The 27,506-nt window shown below is 36.1% G+C and overlaps 2 protein-coding genes across 5 annotated transcripts in view; one reads left to right on the top strand and one right to left on the bottom strand.

The window, feature by feature from the left end:
* Nucleotides 1-59: 59 nt before the first annotated feature.
* Nucleotides 60-15,145, bottom strand: LOC135691891 (cilia- and flagella-associated protein 184). 4 transcript variants are annotated; one of them, XM_065209889.2, is made up of 17 exons: nucleotides 15,030-15,145; nucleotides 13,834-13,963; nucleotides 12,929-13,068; nucleotides 12,432-12,509; nucleotides 11,972-12,143; nucleotides 11,414-11,514; nucleotides 10,728-10,811; nucleotides 10,177-10,246; nucleotides 9,237-9,351; nucleotides 8,100-8,178; nucleotides 7,160-7,213; nucleotides 6,131-6,196; nucleotides 4,619-4,711; nucleotides 4,152-4,232; nucleotides 2,786-2,842; nucleotides 2,003-2,134; nucleotides 60-1,019 (listed from the first exon to the last, which is right to left on the bottom strand). In XM_065209889.2, the coding sequence occupies exons 1-17, from the start codon at nucleotides 15,072-15,074 to the stop codon at nucleotides 906-908; spliced, it is 1,611 nt and encodes a 536-aa protein (XP_065065961.2). In that variant the 5' UTR covers nucleotides 15,075-15,145; the 3' UTR covers nucleotides 60-905. The 4 variants fall into 4 exon arrangements, with proteins under 4 accessions (XP_065065961.2, XP_088968340.1, XP_088968341.1 ...); XM_089112214.1 differs by lacking the exon at nucleotides 15,030-15,145 and adding an exon at nucleotides 14,800-14,993; XM_089112215.1 differs by lacking the exon at nucleotides 15,030-15,145 and adding an exon at nucleotides 14,804-14,992.
* Nucleotides 15,146-16,546: 1,401 nt separating this feature from the next.
* LOC135691887 (polycystin-1) overlaps nucleotides 16,547-27,506 on the top strand; it is a 36,962-nt gene continuing 26,002 nt past the window's right edge. The window contains exons 1-6 of the mRNA XM_065209884.2: nucleotides 16,547-17,223; nucleotides 21,661-21,732; nucleotides 22,733-22,804; nucleotides 23,216-23,287; nucleotides 26,252-26,421; nucleotides 26,902-26,946. Coding sequence (XP_065065956.2) covers nucleotides 17,012-17,223; nucleotides 21,661-21,732; nucleotides 22,733-22,804; nucleotides 23,216-23,287; nucleotides 26,252-26,421; nucleotides 26,902-26,946 — 643 coding nt within the window. The 5' untranslated portion in view covers nucleotides 16,547-17,011. The remainder of the gene's footprint in view (nucleotides 17,224-21,660; nucleotides 21,733-22,732; nucleotides 22,805-23,215; nucleotides 23,288-26,251; nucleotides 26,422-26,901; nucleotides 26,947-27,506) is intronic.

Below are 27,506 nucleotides of genomic sequence, written 5' to 3'. Positions count from 1 at the left end.
AGGCATGGTCGAGGATAGTTTAGGGTTTCACATATGTATGAATTAACAGATGTCTGAGGTCAAGTTCAAGCATTTCTTTATAGAATATATAAAGTAATCCGAAATAAATTTTAAAAAGTTTGTACATTCTTTAAGGAAGAGTTTTGTCTAGATTTTGCCAGTGACACAGTTATCATTGACGCAAAGATAAAGTTTCCTATAAATGCACTTTATGAGAAAGTCACGGCTTACTGAAACTTTCCCGATCTTTACTCACTAGATTTGTAGTTTTTTTACTTTGCTGTCTTTACATATATTAGGCTATGAAAAAATACACAGAATATGGAATATTCACCCACAATGCAAACAAAACCGAGCGAGAAATAGAAAGAACTTCATGATAAATGTTTTCATTCGAGTCGCTTTTTTTAGGACTTATACTCGCTGCTGATGCCAGGGGCGGATCCAGAGCAAACTTGAAGGAAGGGCAGTTGGCAGTGGGGGCGCTGAAAGATTTAAAAAAATTGATGGCGAGAGAACGCTGTAAACAACAATTTCAGATCCATTTTCGGAATAAACAACATAACTTTTAAGTAATCCTTGAAGCAAATTAACCTATCGGTCTCAGAAACTTTTTAACCTGTTTCTCATTCTTTAAAAGGGGCGCACAATTTCCAAAAAAGGGGCGCCATACTTGCTTCAACTCGTCGAGGGAGGGGCAACTCCCCCTAGTTGCCCCCCTTAAATCCGCCACTGGCTGATGCAATGTTTGTAGTGTAAACACGAGCCAGGTTGTGAAAATATCTTGAAATTCACAGATCTATGAATGAAAATCCTTACTTAATTCTCTAAAAATGATGACAAATAAAGTTCAGCAAAATATTTACACAATTATCTGATTTTTACAAGCGAAAACATTCACCAATTTATGCACTTTTTACTCTTGATTGTCTGATTTTTTTCTTAACACCGTTTAAATTCATGCTCAGTCCAGTATGGTCAGTTTTCAGGTCTTTCAGCCTCTGTTCCAGTTCATCACCCTGTATAGAATTATGATGAAAACGATTACAAAAAATCACTTTAATACCCAAATCAAAGGGTAAAACATTAATCGTCCAGGAATGTTTATAATTTTGCCCTTACAACTAAGACTCTGATTTATTTCAGACTTATTTTTATATTTTACTTATTCTATGGACTAAAAGTAGATTTTGGCCTTGACATTTTTTAATGTTCGAAAACAATTTGCGCGGCAACTATCGCAACTTGCCAATATCACGTACTCTAAGGTCCTTACTGGAAGGGAGGGTCTTGATAGTTGGGGGGGGGGGGGGGGGTTAGAAATTTTTCAAAAAATATAAAAGCAGGGGAGGGTCCTAGTAAGTGGGGGGGTCGGAAATGTGAAAAATCTGAAAAATCACGTGATGATTCTTTTTTGGGGTCAAATGAGATTTTCTTCTGAATACAATCCATAGCAAAATGACAATTATCACCATGTAATAATGCATTGTTGTATTACTAAAATGAGTAGGCTAATTATCATTGTGTACATCAGCCAGGCCTATGTAAATTTTTTCGGATGAAATAAGGGATATGAATGATTGCATATGAAAATTAATAAGTGGGGGGGGGGGGTCCAAATAAGCTCCGGTGGGGTCAGAAAAGAATTGAAAAATTAATAAGCGTCCCCCCTTCTATTAAGAACCTTAGAGTATGGGAAAAATAGATGTTATTATCCACTTGGTTCCCCACTTGTACAAGCCCCTTCCAAATTAGCCCCACGATAGAAGTTAAACTTTTTTGTAGCCCTAAGACCTGAATAAGCTCCAACTTTCTGATTTTTATAAGCACCCTCAAATCAAGTCCCATCGAAGTCTCAAATCAGCAATCCCCCAGGATCCCTGAATTTTCATGACTTATGAGAGAGTGCCAAAGGTATCAAGTGACTTTTTTGGTAGAGTTGTAAAGTTTAAAGCGTAGTTTCTTATAGAGGCCAGCTGCCAAAGGTATCACGTGACGTTACCTCGTCTTTCCTGTGTTCGAAGTCTCGTAACAGTGATTCGTTGCCCAGTAAGCCACACTTCTGCTTCAGTTTCAAGTTGTCCATGCGAAGGGCATCGCGCACTTGCTTTGTGCGTGTAAGCACGTCTCGTTTCTGTAAAGAAAACATTTGAAACACTTATTGATCGCATATCAAAACATTCTTCAGAATATTTCGCATAAGATGCAATACTTTAGAAAATAACAGACCCAAGGTTTCATGAAAACATAAGTATGTAGGCTTTCAGCTAAGGTCCATAATCTTGATGAGCTCTCAAGATAGGGCAGGGATGGCTAAAATTCTATGTTCCTTCTTCCGAAAGGGTATTTCCTTGCCTGGTCCAAATTTCATTTAAAAAGGAATAGGAAAGGGACTAAAACGTTTTCTCTACCGATCTCTATGACAGGGTCTAGGCTAGGCAGCATCAGCCCATCTAGAGACATATAGCACGGTTTCGCTGCCCTGCTCTGTTTCGTAAAGGATTCGGCCTTATTTGATACACAATGCACATAAAAATATAAATAACCAACCCGCCAAAGCAAGCAGTCAAACATTTTTTTATTTGGAAAGGGGAATGTAAATATTGCAGCTAATTTTAACTGGCTTATCATTCCAGTTTCCTTTGAAAATTTCAGAATCAATCCGTGAGCATTTTGTTGTGCTTTTTCGTTTCTTTGTTTATTCCGTCTTTTAGTGCGACTGAAGTGAGGTTACTCTTAAAGAAAATAGGCCGTCTCCTATCTACAATACACAAACTGGCCTAACCTGAGCCACTGTTGCTTCGATGTTCTTCAGTTTGGCCCTCTGCTCTGTATTTTCACCCTAAAACATTACAATAAAGTCATCAGCTATTCACATAGCAGAAAAAATTCTAATTCTCTTAAGATAACCACACCAATCCTTAACTTGTCATCATCATCTTTGTTTTATTGATTCTTTTCCATACTACAATCAACTAAAATCAGGGGAGAAATAAAGATCAATTTGCAAAAGAATTGTAAAAAGTCCCTTAATTTCGCAAAAAACATATTGTAGTATTAGATTGACTAAACAAAATTGTTGCTCTTTTCTATTGTTGATAAAATTTCTGTACTTGGGGAGCATTGAATGACATTTTCTTACTTGAAATCGAAATGCCATGTGAATGGGTAGTAATGGAAAATTGACGCAGACTTTTATCATGCACATCTATGATAAAACATCTTGCTTAATATGTTATGATGATAAGATGTTGATAATTGACCTTGTTTCGAGGTTGCCTTGGCAACAACTAACTAGCTATCTTGCCAAATCTTGATTTCCTAGAAAAGTTTTTGTAGAGGCTACTAGATAAAATTGTTTTAGCCACAATCTGATCAGGAGAGCAAGCAAAGAACGATTAAATCGAACCCAACAGATCTGAAGCACGTGGTACTATTGATAATCTCAAAATTGTCCTGGAGGTGTCTCACAGCAGCCGCCATCTTAGATAGAGCCCAGCAACTAATGTTGCTTGCATTTCGCGGAATATTTTTTACTATCTCATGTCAAAGCGCGGTGAAACACAAGAAAAACAATATTTTAATTTAAACTGCGTGCTATAGTGAGTAAGAAGATCGCCGCATCTACGGATTTAATCTTGTTCGATTGCAACGGTAGATGTTAAGTAAAAACTGCAATTTCAACAAAAAACCTTTTATCTCGAAACAGAAGAATGGCCTTAGCTCCTTACCAAATAGAGCCGCATCCATAAAGATTTTTATGTGGTTTTTACTAGCATAGATTCGAATTTCACAACCAAAAAAAAATCTGTATCCGAATTTTCATATTACTAGTTCTCGGTGCACGTGGCCAGTAGAAACTGCTTTCGCCATGAAATTTTATCGAATATTATCAATTCATAAATTGCCGTTCTAGTTACGAACAATAAGAAGATTATCCTAGATAACTAAAATAAATAAATAACTTATGTACGCCGTCCCAAAGGATAGAAAAGTTTGATGTTTTTCATGGGGCTCACCCACCAAAGTTGTGGTGATTCTAATTTCTAGAAAAACTTGAAGAGCAGGGGAGCAAGTTTTAGGCCTTGTTTTATTCTCATAATAAAATAGCGAGAATACGCGATCTAATAAAGAGAGAGATTGACACCCACCTGAACGAACTGCAGCTTTTCTTTCAGATGTGTTAAAACTTGTACCGTGGTAGTTATCTTCTTTCTCAGCTTCAAAATTTCCTGAAAAATGGAGAAAAGACGTGAAAGTGACGAGTAAAGGGCTTCTCGTGAAGCTAGATGCATAGTTCATTGCATAATTCATCCACGACTTAAAGAATTCATAGGCAGATTTAAAGAACAGCAAGCAAAATCATCGCCATTTTAGGTGTTTGTATAACCCCTCCTTTCCAGAAATTTTGGATCCATCCCTGTTGAACTAAAATGCATAGGTCTGGAGAAGAAAAAGCCTATTGACTCCTAATTAAAATTATTGCTCTCGCTAAAAAGTCAAAGTAAGGTGTGAAACTGAAAAAGCATCTGGAGTTTAAGTTCAGTTTATGAAGAGAATTATCATTTATAGGTAATTAGTTTTCTATTTAGTTGCCCTGATTGCTAATGCTGAATACCTCGTTCCGCTCCTCAATCTTCTCATTATACGTTTGGTTCTCGATTTTCAGTTGCTCAAAGTCAATCAGATGCAGTCCTTCAGCAAGCTCCTCCTGTCAATAACAAAAAAGGCAATAATTTAATCACTGTTGGTTGAAGATTGCAACTTGAAGAAGGGCAGCCCTGTATTGAGATGCAACAGAAGTAGCGAGAGAGCCAATAAGTGAGTGCATTTTTGTTTATTGAAGTATGTCATTGCATTGCACTGTACAGGTTGACATAAGCATTTTGGTCCTACAAGTTTACTCTTTTTGGTGTATTGGTTAGGCTTTTAAAATCAAACCATATTCTTCGGTGACTCCAAATAAACGGGGCCTCAAAAAGAGCCCTTTTTAACTTGACTTAATATCTCTTTTGTCTTTTTTGTTCAATTTTTCCTTCAGCGAATTCTGCCAGAGTTGGTTATTCAATCAATATTTTCTTTTCTACACTGGCTTTTTACCTTTTGTTTTTGGAACTAACTTATCTTTCAAATTCAAAAGCCCTCCTCGCAATAATAGGCACATCTTCATATGATGCACAAACACTTCTTTTTTCCATTATTGCCTCTCTCCTGAGCAGAGGTGTAGAGTTGGGTTGACTTAGGAGGGCCAAGCCTTTTCTGCTAATAACGAAATGTAGCCTACTTTTTGCTATTGTTTTTTGAGAAATCTTTCGTCAGAGGCCCTTTATTCTTTTCATGTCACACTGTGCCCCTGTGATATACTTCAAGAGTCAATTTTACTCGCGAAGACCGTTATTGGCAGCTGTTATTGGCGTCAACTTCCTTCTTGCTAAAGCATCTACTTGCGACTGTGGTATAGCTTTGCCATTGATGATTTCCGTTATTTCACTTTTAAACCTTGAAACAGCTGCACGATCTCCTCGCAGTGAAGCAAGGAAGTTCACCAATTCCCGATCCGGTTCCTCCTGTCCTTTTACCGACTCAGTTCCTGCATCCACCGAACATGTTGTGTCCATATCAAACCGAAAGCCAAAATCTTCCCTGCCCGAAAGCCACATTGGGCGCCCAATATTTTAAACTATAAACCCTGTGGGTTGAGAATATTTGGCCAAAGAAAAACTACCACCAAATTATCAGGAACGATTCCATCATCACTCATGCTTAACTCAAACACCTAACCAACAAAACTAAAAAAACCACACCTTATCGCACGTGCTACAGCGTAAGCCTGGGGAGAGCGCAGAATATGGCTTCGCAATAATAGTTTTGCGGCTTCAAAGCCTCTATGCTATTTTTCCGTGTGGCCTACGAATTTAGCAATGGTTTTTCCGCGAAGAGCGGCTTCACAGATGCAGCTTGCGTTTTTTGGTGTAAATTGGCTTTACGCGCTTGCGGATCGCGGCTTCTAGCTGATTTTTACAAGGTTTCGCGGCCTTTGGACATACTATGATAGCCCCCCGTTCTGTGGATGGAAACGAAGATTTTCTTGACTGAAAGTACCATACTTTTAATGAGCTTTGAAACAAACCTTTGCTTTGAGTTGCTGCTCCTTCTTTCGAAGCTTATTTTTCAGCTTGATGTTTTCGAGTCTGACCTAAAATCCAAAAACAGTTGGAAGATTAATGGACTGGGGCAGACAGAGGAAATATTACCATAAGGAGATACAGCAAGGGGCAATTAGATGCCCTGTTGTTTTAAATGCTCTTGTGCCCTAAAACAACTCCACTTACATACTAGCAACTTGGTATAAAACATCGTTTTAGAGCTTTATACTCAGTGTGCTGTTAAAAAATTGCAGAAATTCAAATTCGTTGAAAGAGCTTATTTAATTTACTGAAGAGATCTTCTGAAGTCAGTTTGTCAACAAATATTTCAATGGGCTCTCCTTCAGTTGTCAGAATAAAAGGCGGTGAAAATGGAGTTTGAGGGCTGGTTACAAATTCTTTGCCATTATCTTATGAATTCAAACCAGACAAGATTAAAGACAGCTTTATTTCTGTCTCTCTTAATTATTTTTGCTTACTTAAACTCAATCACCTGTCCATAATTTGAATAAAATATCCATCACTTGTTGGCCTGGCACATCAGAGAAAAATTACTTATCTTTTTTAGCGCAAGGTTTCCATTAAGACATGTCAACCTTCTAAGAATCGGTGTTAAGATTTACCATTCCAGCCAGCGCTTTACTGCATTGACCTTAGGCTTAGAGGACCTTATGAAATTAAAATGAATCGAACAGGAATGCATAATGATCAAAACATAACCCAGTTCAAAATAAAGACTGGTCTTTTGGGAATCATGTACGTCCATCCATAACGACAGAACTTGAGTTTTGAAAAAAAACTTTTGTAAAAGGGTTCAAAGAGTAGAAAGTAATTCATTTATCGTTCTTGTCACGACAAAAGGATTTGCCCGGGTAAAATATGAAAACAAGCGGATATTTTGTTTTTCTTCGAGGAATATCGGCCAATGAGCATTGTTATCGCGAAAAAGCTTGTAACATAACAATTGTGTTACATTGTTGTCAATGAAATGTAATGATCGAAAAGGAACCCACCTGTCGAACCTCTTGTTCTTTTTTCAACTCAACTGCTTGAAATATCTCCAGATCCTGTAGCAGATCGTTAATTTTTCATAAAAAGTTGTGATTTGGTTGTTTATCAATGTAAGAAATAATACCAATTGCCAAAAGTGGCAAGTTAAGTGTAAAGAAGTTTATAAATGATGTTAAAATTGTCAAATCTGATTATTTGATGATTATTACGATCGAAAGACAAATGAGATGGGAACATGGCGTAAAACGATGGAGTACGATGCCCTGTCGTTGGCAGGTCGTGAATATTGGGAAATACCAAAAACCGAGGGAATGCAACAAATAAAAGAAATATGCCAATAAGTCTGTACAAAAGTAGCGAATATCTGGTGTGCGCTTCTCTTAGGCGTCGAATAAAGGCGAAATTTTAAAGAAGGCATCGTTCAATGCTAGATAAGCAACCGAAAATTTCTTTTCGCATCAAAAGGCAAGAAATATTAACCATTCGAAAGGTTGCAATTTTCCTTCGGGTATAAAAAATTCAATCGGAGTCAAATCACTCCTTAAAAATACGTCGGTGGTGCCGCCTCACGGTATATTTTTTGTATCCTAGCTGGCATCAAGAATATAGCTGCTAGGGACTTTCTATTGAGATTGTAGGTTATCCGGGGAACAGATTTCCGAAAGTCGATCCTATCTGTGGCGTGTGAAAGGAATTGGTTTTGGAGAATTTGCACCAATGATCGGATAGCTTAGAAAAGCCACAACACAAATGCGTGAGAGCACATCGGAAAAGTTGTTAATCCAAAACTGAATGTGATACGGAGGGAATTATTCAAAGCGTTAAGATCTTGAATTGGTACCTACATTCTTATCATTACAAACAGAAAATTTAGAAAAAGATAACATATTGTGAGACATTCCAGACATTAAAAAAGGTTTATCAAATTACTTAATTACGCACCTTTTGGGGTATTGCTTTACCAGATCTGCTGTTAATTGAAGATTTTGCAATTTCGTATTTGAATTTCACGAATTCCTCGCTGCAAAAGATTTTCAGGCTATAAATCTTCTACCTCTTGACGACCCGATGATTTTTTTTGTGGAGTTTTGTAATGGAGTGGTTGAAAAAAAGAGGTAACCCTGGCAACTGGCTCCAGGAAGATTTCCTGATAAATCTACCATGCCAGATGGTCTTATCGCAGAATAGAGATCCAGACAGTGATCTTATTGGTTGATTCACTTTTCTGTGGTCTTATAATATAAAAGTAAGAATAAAGGAAATTTAGGATTTGTAAGAAAAGGCGGTTAATTTTATTAGGCTCAGGACCAAAGCACGAGTCCCGCAGCATTGAGTATGACCATTTGCCTAAAAAGTACAAGATCTGAATGTGACAAATATGAAAACAGATATTCAGAGCAACAGATAGAATGTCAGCGACAGGGAATTGCTTCTCAGCTGAACGAGATACTTCGATGATAACTTTAATAATATAGGCTCAGCCCACAAAACAGAAAGCTATCTCTAGTGTGTGAAACCCAGTGCTTTTGAATGGCACACCTTAATCTGTCTGAACTGCCGGTTATAATTTTTTCATATCCTTTTTGGTGATAGAAAACAAAAGAATTCAGTCACTATTTCGAAGTATGGCCTCATGGAATGGTTTTAGCAATGGTTTTTCCGCAAATTGCGGCTTTAATGATGCCTCTTGCGTTTTTTGGTGTAAATTGCCTTTATGCGCTTGCGGATTACGGCTTTAATTTGTATTCATATTCCAGTCAGATCAACAGAGAACTACATAAAAACTGTGTGTCGAAAGGACCCATTCTTTGGATTTTTTTATTTCAGGAGTAAAATTTGTATAGGGATAAGCTTGGTACAAGGGCTTCGAACGTAGTTTGAAACCAACGTACAGAAACTTACAGAAAATCTTGCTAAGTTGTATATGAAGTCTAAGAAAATTCAATCGCACATTTCTTCTATCAAGAAAATTTGGCTCTTTCCTTTCCCGATGTTTTTGCTTCAACTTGAATTGAATAAACATCAAACTATGGCGAGATCAAGAAAATGCGACAAGGGCAAAACAAGACCTAAACGCACCTGGCCTGCTCCACTTTATCTTGTTTTTCCACACAACGCTGTTTAATCTCCTCTTTGTGAGCTTTGATCTCTTCCTGCTGTCTTCTCTCTTCGCTTTGAAGCTCTTGCAAGTTTGCTGAATCAGATAACGTATTTGTGACAGAAGATCCAACGAGAGTAAGAAAATGTCTTGCTTTCAAACAGTGCTGGGCGTTGCTGATGCTTCTCTTACGTTAATCAATCTAACTTCACTACAGCTCAAACATATTCTTATTAGAATTGATGGATTCACAATTTTCATGATTTGTTTTTTTATGAAAAGGTGTCAAGAAAGAAATAGATGCATGATAAATTTTGAATCGCATTACGATGATATATCATTTTATAATATAGAATAAAATTCACAAAAAGTATACATTGTTCCTGGCCGCCTGAATTTTAACAATTAAGCTTTCATTATTTCTTTCAACCATCCATTTCGCTTCGAGAGCCTGATAATCGCCTCTCAAAAAACAGCTGCTTTGCCTAGGACTTTCAAACTATCTTGCTTAAGCGGCATCGCGTACAATATTTCAGACATCACGTAAGCGGCATCGCGTACAATATTTCAGACATCACGTAAGCGGCATCGCGTACAATATTTCAGACATCGCGTAAGCGGCATCGCGTACAATATTTCAGACATCGCGTAAGCGGCATCGCGTACAATATTTCAGACATCACGTAAGCGGCATCGCGTACAATATTTCAGACATCGCGTAAGCGGCATCGCGTACAATATTTCAGACATCACGTAAGCGGCATCGCGTACAATATTTCAGACATCACGTAAGCGGCATCGCGTACAATATTTCAGACATCGCGTAAGCGGCATCGCGTACAATATTTCAGACATCGCGTAAGCGGCATCGCGTACAATATTTCAGACATGAAAACAATAATTCCCATTACATTCACTTACAGATGTACTTAAGATATCTCTGCTCCTGATCTGTGACATTCTTCTCCATTTCTTGAACTCGCTCGTCAGTCTGTAAAAATCAGGGAAAACCAGACATGAACTTTTCCTTACAAACATTAAGCCAAAACCAAGCTCATCCAAATAACCAAACACGGAAGCAAAACGCTGTATACAACAATTTCAGATCAATTTTCAGAATAAACAACATAACTTTGAGGTAATCCTTGAAGCAAATTAACCTATCGGTCTCAGAAACTTTTTCACCTGATTCTCATTCTTCAAAAGGGGCGCACAATTTCCAAAAAAGGGGCTCCAGACTTGCTTCAACTCGTTGAGGGAGAGGCAACTACCCCTAGTTGCCCCCCCTTAAATCCGCCACTGTAACCACACAAGAATGAAAATCAGCGTTACACAAAAAAAATTAATTGCTGTTTTCCGTTACCTGTGCTACTAAGGTTGTTTAAGATAGAAGTATGTACTTGAGAAGATGAATTTTGACGAAAAGTAACAGAATTCAATTTAATCGAAACAATTAACAGATGGCACATTACCTTCTTTTTCCTGAAATATTCAGCCAGCTTGTGTTGCAGTTGGTTATTTAAGTTTTGGAGCTGCGAACGTTCCTCAAAAACCTCCTGCAAAAAAGGGAAAGGTTTTAGCATCAGTTTGCAAGTATAGAGTTCTATTCACGCTCTTAGTGTTCAACTTTTTCTAGATTCTTTACAACAATCAAACAAGAGTTGGCTAAAATCTAGTAGAAAATACATTTGCCTGATGTCCCCAACGCTCCTCTGTTAGATTAGTGTTGCTGTTAATAACAGGGCAAATGTAAGAGTTTCCGGGGCTTTAAAGGCCACATCAACTCAGAAAAGATTAAACTGTCAATCTGTAATAAAATTCATTCTATTTACAAATTATAAAAGCAATAGTAGTGTATTCTATTCCAACAGGTTTATTCCATAATTTTTTAAAATAGGTATATGTCTGTTTTGGACACAGAAATTCAGTAGTTTGGGTGAAAATTCTCATAGAGTGGATGACAATTACAATGAGATCCTGTGATAACTTGTGGAAAAGTGGGCAATTTTAAATTGCCCACTTTTCTTTATAAATATCACTGCCCACCTTTTAAATGGATACAATCCAGAACAACAAATGCCAGGTTTACAAATTTTGGTCCCCTGCTTATAATTATGCAGTGCCTTAAAATAATTTCTATTGTTGCAAAGATGCAAACCTTGTATCTTTCGAGCAACTGAGCTCTATCAAACACAGGATATTCAGGTGATGAGCCACGATCGCTCTGGTTCTCCTCTTCTTCAGGTATATTACGAAAGCCTGTATAGGAGACAACATTTGTTCATTTGTTATAAGTTGAAGATAACATTTGTTCTCAAATTTCAAACAAACCAAGCTACATTTTATTGTGTTTATGAAAGCAGAATTGGGAACACATGGCCTGGTTTCAGCATGATAGTGAAGCCTTGCTAACCCAGGTATATCTTTGGTACTTTATGATCTAAAGCTTCATATCAATGCAATTTGATCCATAGATATTTCTTAGTTTTTCTGTTTGTGATTATTTTCCAAAAGTCATACTGAAAATTTCTCAGTGGAATCCCTGATCACTGCTGTTCAGATTCACCTTTTTGAGCTGAGCTTATAAAAATCTTAAAGTAATGGTAAAAAATAAGTGAATAAATGAAATTTAAAACAATTTGCTAGCCTACCAAAACTTTCATTAATACTGTCTAACACCAAAAAGAGTAATTGAATATTCTACTAGTAAACTGACCATAATTTTCTTCCATTTCGTCAATAGCTGGAGGTGGGGGTGTTGAATAGGCATCAGGAAATTCACGATTTGCAAGTGTATCTTCTGCACCATGTTGCATTTCATCATCAAACTCTTGATTAGCTATTTGAATATCTGGGTGTGTGTCCTCTTCTTCTGTGATTGCATTGTACTATCAAATCGACACAGTGCTTCAATTTTAATTTTTTTGAAACACAAGGAATTCAAAATTGTTCCTTTCTTCCATTTATAAATATCAATTTAAACAGTTTTCAATGTAAATTGTGATGTTTAGTATTAGGGAAGGATATGCAGTAAATAAGAATTCATGACAGAATAAAACAGGATAGAATAAGGTAACATCTTGTTACTTGTGAACATCATATGAACATGGGAAATTAAATTTCATCATCTGATGTCTTTCAGACTATGCAAACAGTGACGCTGTTCCAAAACTTACATCAAAACTTTGTTCAATAACTTCATTTTCTGTTATTTCTTCCATATTGGATTCCAGTTGATCTGTAATACTGGCATCCTGAAAAAAGAACATTTATTTTTTTTAGCTCTAAGTTTACGCTTAGAAATTAATAACTCCTGTTACTTTGTTTGACAAGAGTAGCATATTTAAAATGCTCCCTTTCTGTATTGCAGTTAAGATTAGTTTCAAATTCTATTGATAGTTTGAAAACATGTATAATGTTTTCCTTTGTCTGCAAAAGTAGATCTTTAGCATTCCTGCTAATTTGGGAAACCTTTTTACATCTATTAAAAACTTAATATATAAAAAGTAAAGAATACAATAAAAGTATATTATAAAAATGAAAAAACAGATTTCAAGAAAAGTTTCACAGCTCACAGTGTTCATTGCATTAGCTGTCATTAAGCAAAGCCTCTAGGTCCTTTTATCTAATACAGTTGTGGAAATAATGAAAAATATGAGTGTTTAGAGCTTACAGTTTGTGCCACATCTTCTTCTGGAATCTCTGGAGCTCCACCATCTTCATTGCTTTCCACAACTTGGTTGTCTGTTTGTTCTAATATTGGAGTACTCTCTTGTAGTTTTTCATCTTGTGTGTTTATGTCTTCCTCTGCATCTAGTGGTTTGACAAATTTCTTTTCATACAATATTGGCTGCATAAAGCTTCTCTAAGTCAAACAAAAATTAGGGATTGAATTGTATTGCTCTATTGTGAGGCTTTGTTTTTATATTACAACATGAAAGATTATCATATATAAAATTGAGCTTTAAGAGGGTATGCTATTACTGAAAAGCAAGTATCTTATCACTATAAAATAACTTGGAATCATTATGTAAAATGTGACCACATTTGGGGGAAAGGGAAGAAATCCATTTTATGAAGGCCACATTGATATGAAGGTCAAGAATCTATCAAATATGTTAGTTAGAATTTTCATTGTCAAATAGTTTTTATTGTTTTATTCTCAAATAGTTTATTGGCTATTATCTCATTTTTTATACTATGTTTGCTTGTCATTGGCTCAGTTCCCAAATCTGATGTCAACAGTCACCACACTATAAATGGCTGACCCAAGTGGGCTGTTGACTGTCAAAATTTGGCCTACACAGAAATTTTTTAGGTGGACAACAAGATGAAGTGATTCTACAGTTCATCAGAATTATTTATAAGGCCCAGAGAAATGGCAATTCCTTGTCAAAATTAGCTTTTTTGTGAACAATAATACAACAAAACGTTTCTAAGAAATTGTTGATTGCTTTTCTAAGAAATTTTAGCTCATTAAGAAGCTACACTTCTCATTTCATTGCTTTTCTTACTTGATGTCTTTTCTACAAAAAGAACTGTTTTGCTTAAAGCAAATAACAAGTAAAAATTTCCTACTTTTTTCAGTCACATTTTCTTGCCCTGTTTCTTGCACGTTTTTGTCTGTGGTCTTGGTACTATCGTCACTGGCTACCTCCATCTGTTGCTGATTGCCTTCTTCTGTGGTATCAGCCTCAGCATTGTCCTCCTAAAATTCATTAAAATTGGAAATGTGGATTCGTTTCATGAGTGTATTTGTTCATTTATTAATACATCAACTTTATTTGAGTGCCAAAGAATTTAATGGGGAATAAATAATATAAACTAAATAAATTGTTGAATGGATCAGCTATGCATAACAACTCAAAGTTTACAAGCCAGTTAAAGATTTAAAATGTGCTATAGGCAATATAACTAGCTTAGTGCAGTGGTGGTTTTAAGGGGGGTCCAGGGGGCCATTGTCCCAGGCCCTGTGCTTATGGTAGCCAAAAGAAATTGTATTAAGAACAAGGGCCCCGTATATGTTTTTTGCCCTGGGCCCCACAGTCCCTAAAACAACTACTGGTTAAGTGTTATTCATAACAAAAACTGGTAGTTTAATTGCTCAGTTAAAAAATGTTCTAAATTCTTTCTGAAGTCCCTAGTTTTTCGGTTTTTGATGTGGATGCATCATACATGAATTATACTACCTCGATTTAGTGACAGTGAAGAGACAATGATAGAGTTCAAATAAATTCTACATCGTTAGCATTCATTCAGGGAAATAAATATTGAAATAAATTCCTCATTTTGAAATCTGACCCTGATTGTAATATTTTGTCTGTTTGACTGTTCAACTAGAACCACAGCCACTTACATATTGCATGCATAAAGTGAGAAATGAGGCCAATGACTATATCCACATGTTTACATTTCATCTCTGCTTCAATTTAGTTAGCTGGAGAAGGCATATAGCAAAACTGTTTCAATTTGACTGACTCAAAAGATGCTATAGCTTGCTATCGAAATTGTTACGAATGACGGAAATAACGCTAGTGGAGCTACTTGCATTCCTGCACAACGTTTCTTGAAACGGCTACGATAAATGCTGGCTTTCAACACAGATGAGTTTAGAATTTTGAAATTGTTTTTATTCAAAATTCAAATTTTATTTGGTATTTTAAATTCGGTAAGGATACGCAGTTATTAAGAACCTTCTAAGAAGCGTTAAGGTTGTTGCCTAATTGAGAAATATGTTAAGCAAGATGAAAGATCGTAGAAGAAACATCGATTACCTTTAGTTCGGAGGAGCCGACAACGACTCCATCTTCGTCAGCCATGATTTGTTTGTTGTCATGGAATTGCGATAGCCTCTTTCTTGGGATTCGCTGTTTTTACTGTAAATGAGGTCATTAGGTAATTTTAGTCAGAATTTTTTTTAACATGCAAGAAACTACGAAACAAGAGAAAAGAAACAGTGAGTTTGAGCCTTCACCACAACTGGTAGTCTTAAGTTCAAATTGATAAATGAAAAAACAGACAACAATGACGCTAGATAAAGTCGAAGTTTTCACTTTTCAAACTTGTGGTTGTGTAAAAGACGTTCGGGCAAGTTCCATATTATTCCCCCCTCTAAATTTGTTGCATATTCAAGATAAACGGTTCAGCGATACGAGACAGCAAAACTTTGCAGCTAACATAATAACATGAGAGACTAAAATGAGACCGAAGAGATGCGCTGATATAATTGAAACATGTTTTGTTGGGGAATCTCTTCAACCAACTCCTGTTATTGCCTTTTGAGCTCTTCTCACTTTCTGTGTTTTTCTCCTTTTCCAACTTCCGTTTTATCTCCCCTTTTCTTTTCAACCCTTCGACATGTCAATATCCTCTGCCAGGTTTTTGAAGAAATTCTATTGTTTAGAATGTTTCGGTGAATATTTTCTGAATGCAGCTATTCTAAAATAAGATTGTCCTAAGCAGGTTAGCGATTTGCTTTTTCTGTGAGAAAATCGATAAGAATATTATCAAAACTTTTTGATATAATTCTCACCAACTTTACCACTGAAAATGCTCTAGCAAGAAAAATATCAGATGTTCATACCAGTGAAATAACAGAAAAACTTACTGACATGACAACTTAGTGAGAAAATCACATTCATACTGGTGGACTGGCACGAACTACGCTTATTACGTTAAACAAAATTGTCACTATCTCCTTCATCAGTAAATGTTCCTGTCTCTCTACCAGGGATGGAAAACTGAAACGAGCATACCAGCAAAGCTCTTTGAAAATTTTTGCACGATGCCACAGGAAATTGCAATCTGCAAGAAATGTAAAGCTTGAAGACGAACAATTTAAGAAAGAAGTAAATTGACAAGAATAAGAAAAAAACTGTGTGGTATTTTTTCCTAAAGTGAGGTATGATATGACTTAAATCAGTACTATGTGAATTTCATCACACACGAAGCACAATCTAAGTACCTTGTCTTTAAAATTACCAAGATTAAAAGATAGATAGATAGATAGATATGACTGGACAAAAACACAGCAAGATGTTTCAAAGAGAAAAACAACAGAAAAACGTTACTTCGATCCACATAGAAAATTATGCAGGCATTGAGGAGATCATCTCATAGTTGCAATCTGTGCTGGGTATATAAAGTTGACAATAATTTCATAATATTTTTGCAAAGGTTTTTGTTTGTTTGCTGTATTGGGTAAAATGCCATTATGTATATACCCACTTCGAGATCACTCAAGTATGTGCTCGTTAACATTTTCCCTCGACTATTTGAGGTGTTAGGTCATGTAACCATGTTGTTGGATTGTGTTGTTATGTCCCTTTTGTGTCATTGTTTGAAAGTGCAGGACCGTTTAAAATCAGTCTACTATGAAAAGGCGAACTCCATTGTGGTTCTTTGTCGAATTACCAGCTGCTAAATAATAAGCGAGAGTCAAATGCAAATTGCCTATTGAACAGTCATATTCAGGTTCGATTTTGATCTGAATTCTTCGTGGCCAAGCAAGCTACATGTTTGATAAACACCAAACGTGGATCGTAACTTTTTGATTGAGTATGGTCTTTACAGGGGAAGTCAAGGAACCGCAAAACATTGCAACGAGTTAGTGATGTGTTCGACAAGCTACGGCTACCGCAGGTATATATTGGTATAATACTGAAAACTTCAGTAAAACGAAAGGTAAAACACTAGTAGGCAAAATGGAAACTGGGAACTCAATATATAATTTGCTGGAATTTGACTTTGGATATCAATGATGATAAGGGAAAAGAAAATACGTTTTTGGTTCATAATAACTTTGAAAACTTTGTTGCTGTTTGCTGCCGTTGATTCGAAATCCGTCAATGCTGATGAAGATGGCGATTCCTTGGATTGCTCGTTTTCTTCTTTTTTCACCTTCGCAGATTGTTCAAATCGGAATCTTTCAGAAATACCTTTAAATCTTCCATCTACAGTCATATACTTGTGAGTAAAAACTTTCTATTTGTTGCTAATAGATGGAATAGTTTTTAAGTATACCATTCATTATCGAAATCCTATGCAGAATACAGCAAGTAAATAAAGTATTTGCAACAGGTTTCGCTCCAGACTGCTATTTACATTGGATTGCGATGCTTAGGCCTTTATAAACACATTTTCCTGTAAGGTATCCGGCCAAAGCTGAAATAAGTAAGTTGAAATATGACAAGAATCCACAACGTGAAATATTAGACCGAGTTCAACTGTTTGTAAAGTTCAAATCTCATCGCATGTATTTATCTGTGAGATCTGGCCGTGGAATATGTCAAAATGTACGAATTGACCAAAGGAAACTGGGTTCATGACGAGTTTTTCTCGTGACAGAAGATAGGGCATTGTCAAGGATGTCGAATTTTCCTTATGGTTTTGTGAAGGACTGTCATGAGGGCATCGGTTAGGTAAAGCAAATGTTAATAAGGCTTCGATGCTACAGAATTTTTCAATCGCCCGTACACTGTCACCTGCCTCATCATATTAGCACCACCGCATGTTCCATGGTGAATGAATTGCCCTTTGTCATGGGGAAAAATACTTTATGTTTTGAGGAAATTGCCCTTGTACGATGAAGGAAATTGCCCCTGTACGATGAAGGAAATTGCCCCTGTTCGTTGAGGGAAATTGCCCTTGCACCATGAAGGAAATTGCCCTTATTCGATGAGGGAAATTGCCTTGTGTTGTGGGGAAATTGCACTTTTGTTGTTGGGGAAATTGCACTTTTGTTGTAGGGCAAATTGCCCTGGTGTAGTGGGGGAAACGCTGAAATTGGAAATATTAAAATAATACTTTCCGTTTGTCTTTGCCATTGAATATTGGAGAAATGACAGTGAATTTTCCAAATATCTCATACAAAATTCTTCTCTTCTCTTTCTTATGAAACAAACCAATTATTATTGAACGAAGCCCTAACCATAGAACCATCTTTTAAAGGATAAGACACTTTGGTTGTCTTGTTAAAGAGATAATTGATTTGATGATGTTGCGTTATCAAACTCTTAATATTTGAGTTGTTTTATTAAGCTGTATCTTCTGAGCCACAAATAGCGAAATATCTTTCTATTTTTTCAAAGTTAATTGAAAATTTTCGGACTTGAAAAGATAGCTTTTTATTTTGGTTACTCTATGAATAATTTTGGTTCCTGCAACAAATGTTGTGGTTTTCATTATTTGTTGATTCAAAGAATGCTCGATGTTATAAAGCGAGTGGAGGCGATAAATCAAGTAAAGCAAGTTTTTCGTGCTAAAAGAATCCTAAACAAATTTTATAGCAAGATTATAAAAGTTAAATGACTCGTATTAAAGGTTTTGCTAAGTTTCTTTTAAATAAGAATAGATGTATCCGATTTCTGCAGTAATTTTTCCGTATCATATTGAATTGCGCCCTTCCTCAACTTTGCAATTGTTTCTGCCACTTTCCTGCAGCATGCAAGAATTGGAGTTACGTAATGAATACTTACTTACCTTTGGCCAGTGCTCTGTGCAATGTTATAAGTGAATTATTTCTAATCTGATTATTGGATATATAATTTGTTCTTACAGGAGAAACCCACCGGAGAATTTCTTACCGGTCGATTTGAGATGATTTGAGGGTTTCAAAGAGGTTGTGCAAACCTGCGAAAAATGGTGGATAAGGGCTCTTCCTTTATTTTTGTCGTTGAACTTCTTTAGAAGAGAGAGAAATCATTTACGAATGAAAATCTTAATTTTTTTATTAAAAATGGACCTTGTTTGAGCCACAAGAATTTACAGATCTTGATGATATGGGCATAGCTACGCAAACTCCATAAGCAATGAATTTAGGGAAACGTCATCAAGGATTAAAGATTTATAAAGATATCAATGCATTTATCACCACATTGTTGACTTTGGAACTGTACTGTTGTGGAAAGGTTTGATCAATAGTGTCTGCATAAATCCACGACTTGTAAAGATCAATTAACAAGATGCAGGTGAATTCCTTTTGATTGAGGTCGAGAGAAATATTGGAGAAATCTTTGGATCTTTTGAAGTAAACGCATTAAAGTCGTAAAGCTCAAGTTGATATTTTGTGGTCGAAATTATCTGAATATTTCATGTGAATTATGTATTATTCAATTGTTTTGATATAGAGACCCAATTTGTCCTTTTGTTTTGTTGTATGGATTTGCAGGTGTGAATATCAAGCCTTTGCAAATAACTTGAGTGTATTGAAAGTTTATCTTTCTCAAAGAAAGTCAGCGTCTTGAATGTGCAAATAAATGTTGTGATTCCAATGTGTATTTCAAGGAGTATCATATCGGTATCTGGGACAAGAAACAGCCAACTTTTGATCTAATAAAATTAATAGTTAAAAGATCTTCTTCATAATCCGATTCTTGGAGAGACTGAAAAAGTTTATTTCCCATATGCCTCGAAAACGTTAGACTTGTGCTCTTTGGGGAAGTCCTATAATCTACAGAATAAAACAACGTCCATGCTTTGGCCCTACTTTTGCACATTTAGCAACTGTGTTGAAGTTCTCTTATTTTTTTCCAGGCTATTCTTAAAGAATCTCTGGGCTGTTTCTGTTTCCGCCAATTAAGAATCTATTTTGTTTATGATCTTGAATACGATGATAAGACAACATCATTGAAAGAGCCGATCTTAGTCTTAATCAAGTAAACTTAACTTTTGATTGAGCTACACCTTCGTGGATTTGTCTAGAAGCCCCATTGGATTTTTTCTAGGGACTAAGCTTAAGAAAATTGTTTCTGGGGTGCAGATCCCCAGATCTTGCCGACATTCAGACAAAATTCTTTATCGATACCTAAGCGAATTTTTTTCCTGGCCTGATTCTGATCGATTTACTAAGCTTTTAACGCAATTGATTACAAAGTTTTCTAAAAACATTTTGGTTTAGATCTTACCCAACAAACCGAACTTGCTTTGTAAACATAGGAAAAGAGTTTTCATTGGCCTGAGAATTTTTATGTGAAGTTCCGCAAGGCTCCATTCTTGGCCCAGTCATTTCCCTCTTGTATGTCAATGAAATGCCTCAGGCAGTTGAATGTGACCTGCTTTCATATGTTGATGACTCCAGTCTTGTGCCTGGAGACAATAACATCAATGAACTTCAATTTTTTGTTTCCTGTGATACAAGCCTCTTTGACTTTTTCTTGACCAATATAAGTGATGGACCGTATATAGTGATTTGGCGTCATATGCCCTCTTCCAATTTTCCAGAAACCTCCAGGATCTGAAGGAGCAGTTGTGCTGCTTGGCCTTTGGCTATTTGTGGCAATTGGTACCGCTTGAATTTCAGTAGAATAATGTTGCCATAACTGATGATTTTTTACGTGAGCCAGCTGGTTTCTTTTTCTTTTGCTTTTCTCGACTCAGATTCGAGTTGTTTGTCGACATGTACTTATTTGAGTCTTTCTTAACCAGAGATATTTTATTCGGTCGGCTGGTAGGATGATCTTTAGACTTCTATGATCGGAGGTTTTTGAAATAACCTTTAGTTCTATATCTGTTCATATGGATACTAAGACCCTTGTGTGTGTATGTTTCTCGTTTGTCGAATCTCGAGGCTCATATTCAAGTAGATTTATATCTATTGCTTTTTTGAGGTCAACCCACAGCTACGATAGCCTGAAAACATAGAGTTCTCTCAATATCATCGGCTGTATCATCGGATAGATATCAAATGACATTAGATGTCAGCTTTGGAAAATGCTTTATGCATGTTTTACTAAAAAGTAGTGATTTCGTGTGGACATAACACGGCGTTTCGACTTGTGTGGTTAGCTATTTCTCATGATCTCTTTGATATTGATAGCCTAGATCTTTCTTCATTCATTCCCTTCCCAAACTTTTTCTTTTGAAAGCCACATAATTTGGAGAGTACAATGGGATGACTGGCTAGGGAGTCAAAATTACTCGATGGAACTTTTCAATGTGTAATTGTTTTGCTGGGTGGTCCATTTTTTATGACGTACTTTGAATTGAAAAGTTTCAATTCACTATTCAAAATCTTTCTCGACGATCAACTGCAAAAATTTAATTTTTGACGGCGAATGTTCGGAATAACTGAGATTTTCCAAATGATGGCACTTTCATTCGAAGTGTTGTAATGTTTTCATGAAAGAGCCACATTTTGTCTACCAAAGCAATAATTTTTATTAAAATCAGACCTCTTCCTCCTCCCTTTTCTCTCTCCCCTTTTCTCTCTCCCCTTTTCTCTGTGCATCAATGTGCATCAGAGAGATCAGATTTTCAGACTGTGAAGTTCACCATTATTGCGAAGGGACATGAAAATTTTCTTAAAAACATAGAATTTAATCCTGTAGATATTTCTGTAAAATTCAATTTTTTCCACTGATTATTTCTTGTAAACTTGATTATTCAGTTTCTTTGTTTTTCCCCTAGAAAGCTAAATGGCAATAGGATTAAAGCAATCAAGACAACTTTGTCAGAAGTTTTTCCGAATTTACAGTTTCTGTGAGTTGCCTTGCGTTTCTCATTTGTTTTCTAAGCTACATGTTAATTTCTTATTTCAGTATTTTAAAGTCTGAACATAATAACATCATTAAAACTACAAATGCAATATAAAATTGTTTAAAGTAGGATTTTTGTTTATACGTAAACAGATCGAGGAGAAAACATCTCCCTGTTCTTATCGATTATTATCCATTGGCACTTACCTAGTACCATGTTAAAATTTAGCTTTCCGATTTTGTACGATACATCATTTAGCAGGTAATAGGTTTGGCGGGTATGGAAGATCAAATCTGCCTCAGACGAGATATCGTCTTCTCTTAAGTGAAAATTCATCAGGGGAGGATATTGGCGGCAAATGCCCACCAAGATTCGAATTCGTATTTTAGGTATATACTATAGTGAATTCTGCTCACAGTGATCGTAATCATTTGCAATGCATAACTTTTCAAGTTATGAATAGTCAGCATGAGCTTCAAGTCTTTGATTGGTTGATACAGTAGACACACCCTTTAGTTCTGACCAATCTGTTAAAGGATGATTTTTTAAATTTAAATAAAGAGTTGTTAAAATACCAAGAAAGTTGGCAACAAATATCTGCTTCTACAATTTGTGAGCACGATTCTATTAAAGTTTTAGAACGGTAGCGAAACAGGTTTACACCAAGCATTTTTACTGGGTAACGGTAGCACTACCCTGGGTACCAGAGCCGCAAACATTAAAATTAAACAATTATGAGAGTTTTTAACTTTAATTTTTGCGGCTCTGGTACCCAAGGTACGGTAGCACTAAACACGATTAAAACTGGCCTTTCGTGGCGTTTGTTTACAGTTTGTCGTTATCTTATTCGTCAGAACTAGAGAATGTGTCTGCCATATCAACCAATGAATGATTTAAATCATGCTTGCATAGTCAGTCCTACAGGATACACAATGCAGTCATATGCTTCTTCTGGCTGTTGCAGCAATAAACCCTCATAATTGCTGTTTTTTTCATTGTCTAGAGATCTGTCGTACAATGAACTGGAAATTTTACAAAAGAACGAGCTCACTCATCTTCTTTACTTACAAACTCTGTGAGTATGGATATACTGTTTTCGTCGTGTAGAACACCTGGCACCTATTTCAATGTTTTCTTCTAGCCAGCTACCTACTTTAACAAGTCTTTCATAGCGGTTAAAAGTATTTACTGTTAATTGATCTTCATTGCTTTCGCCTCTGTTATTTTTCAACTCTTATTTAAAATCGGGCTGTTTAGCCAAAGACAATTTTTCCCGAGTTCCATATAAAATATGATAGTCCTGTTGCTTCCCAGTCTATTTTGAATTGAGTAAAATCGAAATTGGAGTTTCAACATTTTCTTGCCGACCAGGGACCAGAAGTCAATGATCTTTGAGAAAAGTCAAACCAAATAAGATAAATTCATAGTCATATGCCAGATTAATAGTATCCGAGTAAAACCTAATACCATTTCAATATTGTTTCAGACTGCTCAACGACAATCCACTGAAATATGTAGAAGAAAATGCGTTCGGCTTCATGCCCTCATTGGCAGAAATGTAAGTCCTTCTGCTCTAAGTCAACTTTAATCCTTATTTGGTTTCAAGCTTCAATCGAAGTTGGTGGCCAATTTAAAGGAAAGTTCGCCTAACTTTGCAATGTTCATGGCTTTGTTTAAAATATATATATTGTCTTTCTAGATACAGAATCTCCCTAAAGGACGGAGAAATGTCACTGCGATCAAATATTTTTATTCGGCAGTTATGCATTTACAAATAGCATAATTTTTAATTTAACTACTATGATTGCAGCAAGTAATCAAATTTACATGAAATAATATTAAAATATGGCGACTTTCTCTTCGATTAGTTTGACTACTGAGAGAGTTCCTCCTTAAGAAATTCCCTCCACACAATTTATCTTGTTCTCTTTGTTTCCTTGAACGTATATGTTAATAATTTCACTTACCCAGGTATGATTTTTTTCTGTAACTTTGTTTGATTTTGTTGTTGTTTAGCTATTTTGTTGTTGAATAATTGTGATGAATTGCATGCAGTGGAATTTAAGAAATGAAATTGAACGGAACTGAACCGATAAGTAAGAATGTCTTAAAAAGCATAGGGGAAAAATGCATGACGCTGGTCATGGCGGCACGGAATCGCGGGCGCAAATACTCCACATGGCTTCAATATATGCAGTAAAAACTTCAAAGTCAAAGTGTAAAAGTTAATTGTTTTCGGAAATCTAGTAGACATACTACTGGAAGAAACTTATAAAACAGAAATGCTTAATCAAGGTATATCAAGAAAGAACTTTTAATCATTATTTCAAAAGAACAAACAAAATTGCAGGTAAATGTCGAAATATCTACATTTATATAAAATTACAATATTGAGATGAAACATTGTCGCGATAAAAAGGGTAACTTACAGAAAAATCTAGATTTTGCTACAAAACGAAACTATTGACAAAGTAATTGCCAAGCATCAAGGTTTTTGCTGGTTATTATCATTTCTTTTGATTGTATTGCCTTTTCATGTAAAAAGGAGGAAAGTTGCCATTAATTTTGAACATGAACGAACACGAAGTCACATTTACGACCAAAAGTAACGGCAACTTCCCTCCTTTTTCCATGAATAGGCAATACAATCAAAAGAAATGATAATAACCAGCAAAAACCTTGATGCTTGGCAATTACTTTGTCAATAGTTTCGTTTTGTAGCAGAATCTAGATTTTTCTGTAGGCTACACTATCTCTCGCGACAATTCAGCCTTTTCATATTCCTTATCGACCACGAAGTCACATTCATAATAATCAAAAGTAGCGGTCAGTTTCTTCCATTTTACATGAAAAGGCAATACATTCACAACAAATGGTAATAACCAGCAAAAACCTTGATGCTTGGCAATTACTTTGTCAATAGTTTCGTTTTGTAGCAAAATTGGTATTTTCTGTAGGTAACCCTTTTTCTCGCGACAATTCAGCCTTTTCATATTCCTTATCGACCACGAAGTCACATTCATAATAATCAAAAGTAGCGGTCAGTTTCTTCCATTTTCCATGAAAAGGCAATACATTCAAAAGAAACGATAATAGCCAGCAAAAACCTTGTTGCTTGGCAATTACTTTGGCAATAGTTTCTTTTTGTAGCAAAATCTAGATTTTTCTCTAGGCTACACTATTTCTCGCGACAATTTAGCCTTTTCATATTCCTTATCAATCGCGAATTCACATTTACGACCAAAAGTAACGGCAACTTCCTTCATTTTTCCATGAAAAAGGAAATACAATCAAAAGAAATGATAATAACCAGGGAAAACCTTGTTGCTTGGCATTTACTTTGGCAATAGTTTCGTTTTGTAGCAAAAGCTAGATTTTTCTGTAGGTTACCCTTTTTCTCGCGACAATTTCTTTAAAATCATTTCTAATCGATTACAAAGTTACTTGGCTAATCTAAATTTTTAGACTGATTTAATGGTTTGCATCTAAAACTGTGGGCTTTTATTTCTCAATCACTAATTTTTAACTTTATAATAGCATTGCATTGAGTGGCTTCCTCTTTTGGGAAAGTCAATTTAAAGCCAAGTGTAAAATTTTGACGATTTTGTTTAGTGGTTGTTGGAATGGTTTCTGAAGACATGTTGTGTAGTGCACGTGTTTAGCACAAGTCGCATTTTTATTTATCTTCGGTCAAGGGAGATGTCTTTTTCGGAACCTCTTCTCTGACAATTTTTGTTCAAGAATTGTACCACTCTAGTGCTTGACAATTTTCAAGTGATTTTCATTGCCTAACAAAACAGCTTTTGGATGTATCATTTCCTATCATTAATGGGGAAAACGTGTAAATTTTCCTGGATTCTTCAAACTCTGGTTGCAAAATGTCCTCAACTTTCTTAAGGTTGGTGTCTTTTCGCCCTTTTCTGCTTGTTGCATCTAAATTATGTATTTTATTTTATTCTTTTGTGGTGTATGAAAATATGTACTTGTATGCAAATGCATTTCCAGATTGGAATTTGCATCAGTTTTAATGGAAATTTTAATCGAGACATACTTAATGCCTATTTTTTAGTGTCATCTATGTTATGGCAATAGAACTAGTTACATTTGTTGCTAGAACAATCATGCAAGTTTTGTGCTGCCTTTGTTTTGAATATGTCGATCTATCGACGAATCTTTAATCATTCAAAACAATGTGGTGTATTCGTCCTGAAATGTTGCGGGAGCAGTGTTGACATTTGCTGTAACCCCTGTGATTCATCGCGCGCATGGCAAGTACATTTTTCCCCTATGCTGTCTTAAAACACATGCTTGTCTCCAGAAAGAGGCTATAAATTATTGCATAAATTATGCAGCTATTCAAGGGAGATGACAAAAGGCGAATTTTTAGACAGTTCCTGACAAGAATTTCATTTCTTAATTATGTATAAGTTTAGTTTCAAGACCAGTTACACCATAAAGCGGCTGATGAAAAGATTCCAGACAAGAAATGAAGTGTAACGAACTTGATTTCATTATTATTTAGGAATATGGAAAACACCAAACTGTCATGTGACTGCAGCGCAATATGGCTGGCAGAGTGGCTACGCAACTCACACTCACATTCTTTGTTAGAATTCGACCGGATCACGTGTTACCAGGAGTATGCCAAAACGTATTTGAAAGTTGTTGACATCGATTCCAAAGCTCTTAAACGTAAGTTCTATTGTTACTAACTATTTTAGTTCTAAGTCTCAGAAATAACGCCGCTAAGCTTAATTACCTGTTGCTTGCGGTGATTTTTGATCATTTGCTGGAAAATAAAGTTTTTAGTTTTTTATTTTAGTCCGCGCGTTTTAGGACTCATGTTTTAAGGACGCACGTTTTCGCGCCAAACTAGATTGCCTGTTGATAACGGAGACAAAGTGTTGTTGTTGCAAAGGAGTTTGTTTAGCTGCCCCAGCGCCGAAGAAAACTCCTCACAAAACAAAAGAGCTTTTTATAATTTACTAAAGCAATGAGAAGCGTTGAAACCCGTTGAAAATTGTGTTGATTCAACAGAATCATTTCAGATGTCGATTAGGATTCCTAATATCGTTGAAATTATATCATTTAAGTTATTTTTTACTTTTGTTTAACCAAAATAAAGACTCGAATGAGACATGTGCACAGTCTTAAAGGTAATCATTTTTACAGCTGGCACCAATTGTCATTTTGGATCAGGAAGGCAAAGAAGATCAGGTATATTCAAATTTATTTAATAGAGCTATGCTCTGCTTGATAATATGCTAGGAATAACCAGGTTGAGTATCACCTGTTATTCCCAAGAATAGCATTTTGTGCGCAGTTCATTTCCTTGTTTTGTCTCATTCTGCACATAAATCAAATCCCTTTTAGCAGCAGTTTGAACTTAGCTGGTATTCCTTAGCTGGTGTTCCGCATTTTCATCACATTTCTTGAAACATATTCTGTTTTGTGGCCAGTGGCGTACCCAAGGGGGGGGGGATAGGGGAGTCCGGACCCCCCACTTTTCTAAAATGTGATCCTCGAGATTTTTCCAAAAGCGATGTAAAACTCATTTGGGGGGGGGGGGGGTGTAGTATACTGTATGCTTGTGTCAATAACAATTGTAAAATACTTTGCTATTTACCGTAGCTAACATGAATAAAAAGATGGAGGGAAATTTTGCAAAAAGAGCGTCTCCCCGCATTTGCGAGTGTTTGAAGGGCGTTGTCAAAAAAAATTTTCTTGGGGCTTTCCCCCAGATCCCCCCACCCCCCCCACTGCTGCAGCCCTGGGTA

Source organism: Rhopilema esculentum, chromosome 13, assembly GCF_057945365.1.
Source record: "Rhopilema esculentum isolate cy_ngs chromosome 13, ASM5794536v1, whole genome shotgun sequence".
In the NCBI taxonomy this organism is placed as follows: domain Eukaryota; kingdom Metazoa; phylum Cnidaria; class Scyphozoa; order Rhizostomeae; family Rhizostomatidae; genus Rhopilema; species Rhopilema esculentum.
The sequence above is the reverse complement of the archived record's forward strand: the minus strand, read 5'-3'. Positions and strand labels throughout refer to the sequence as shown.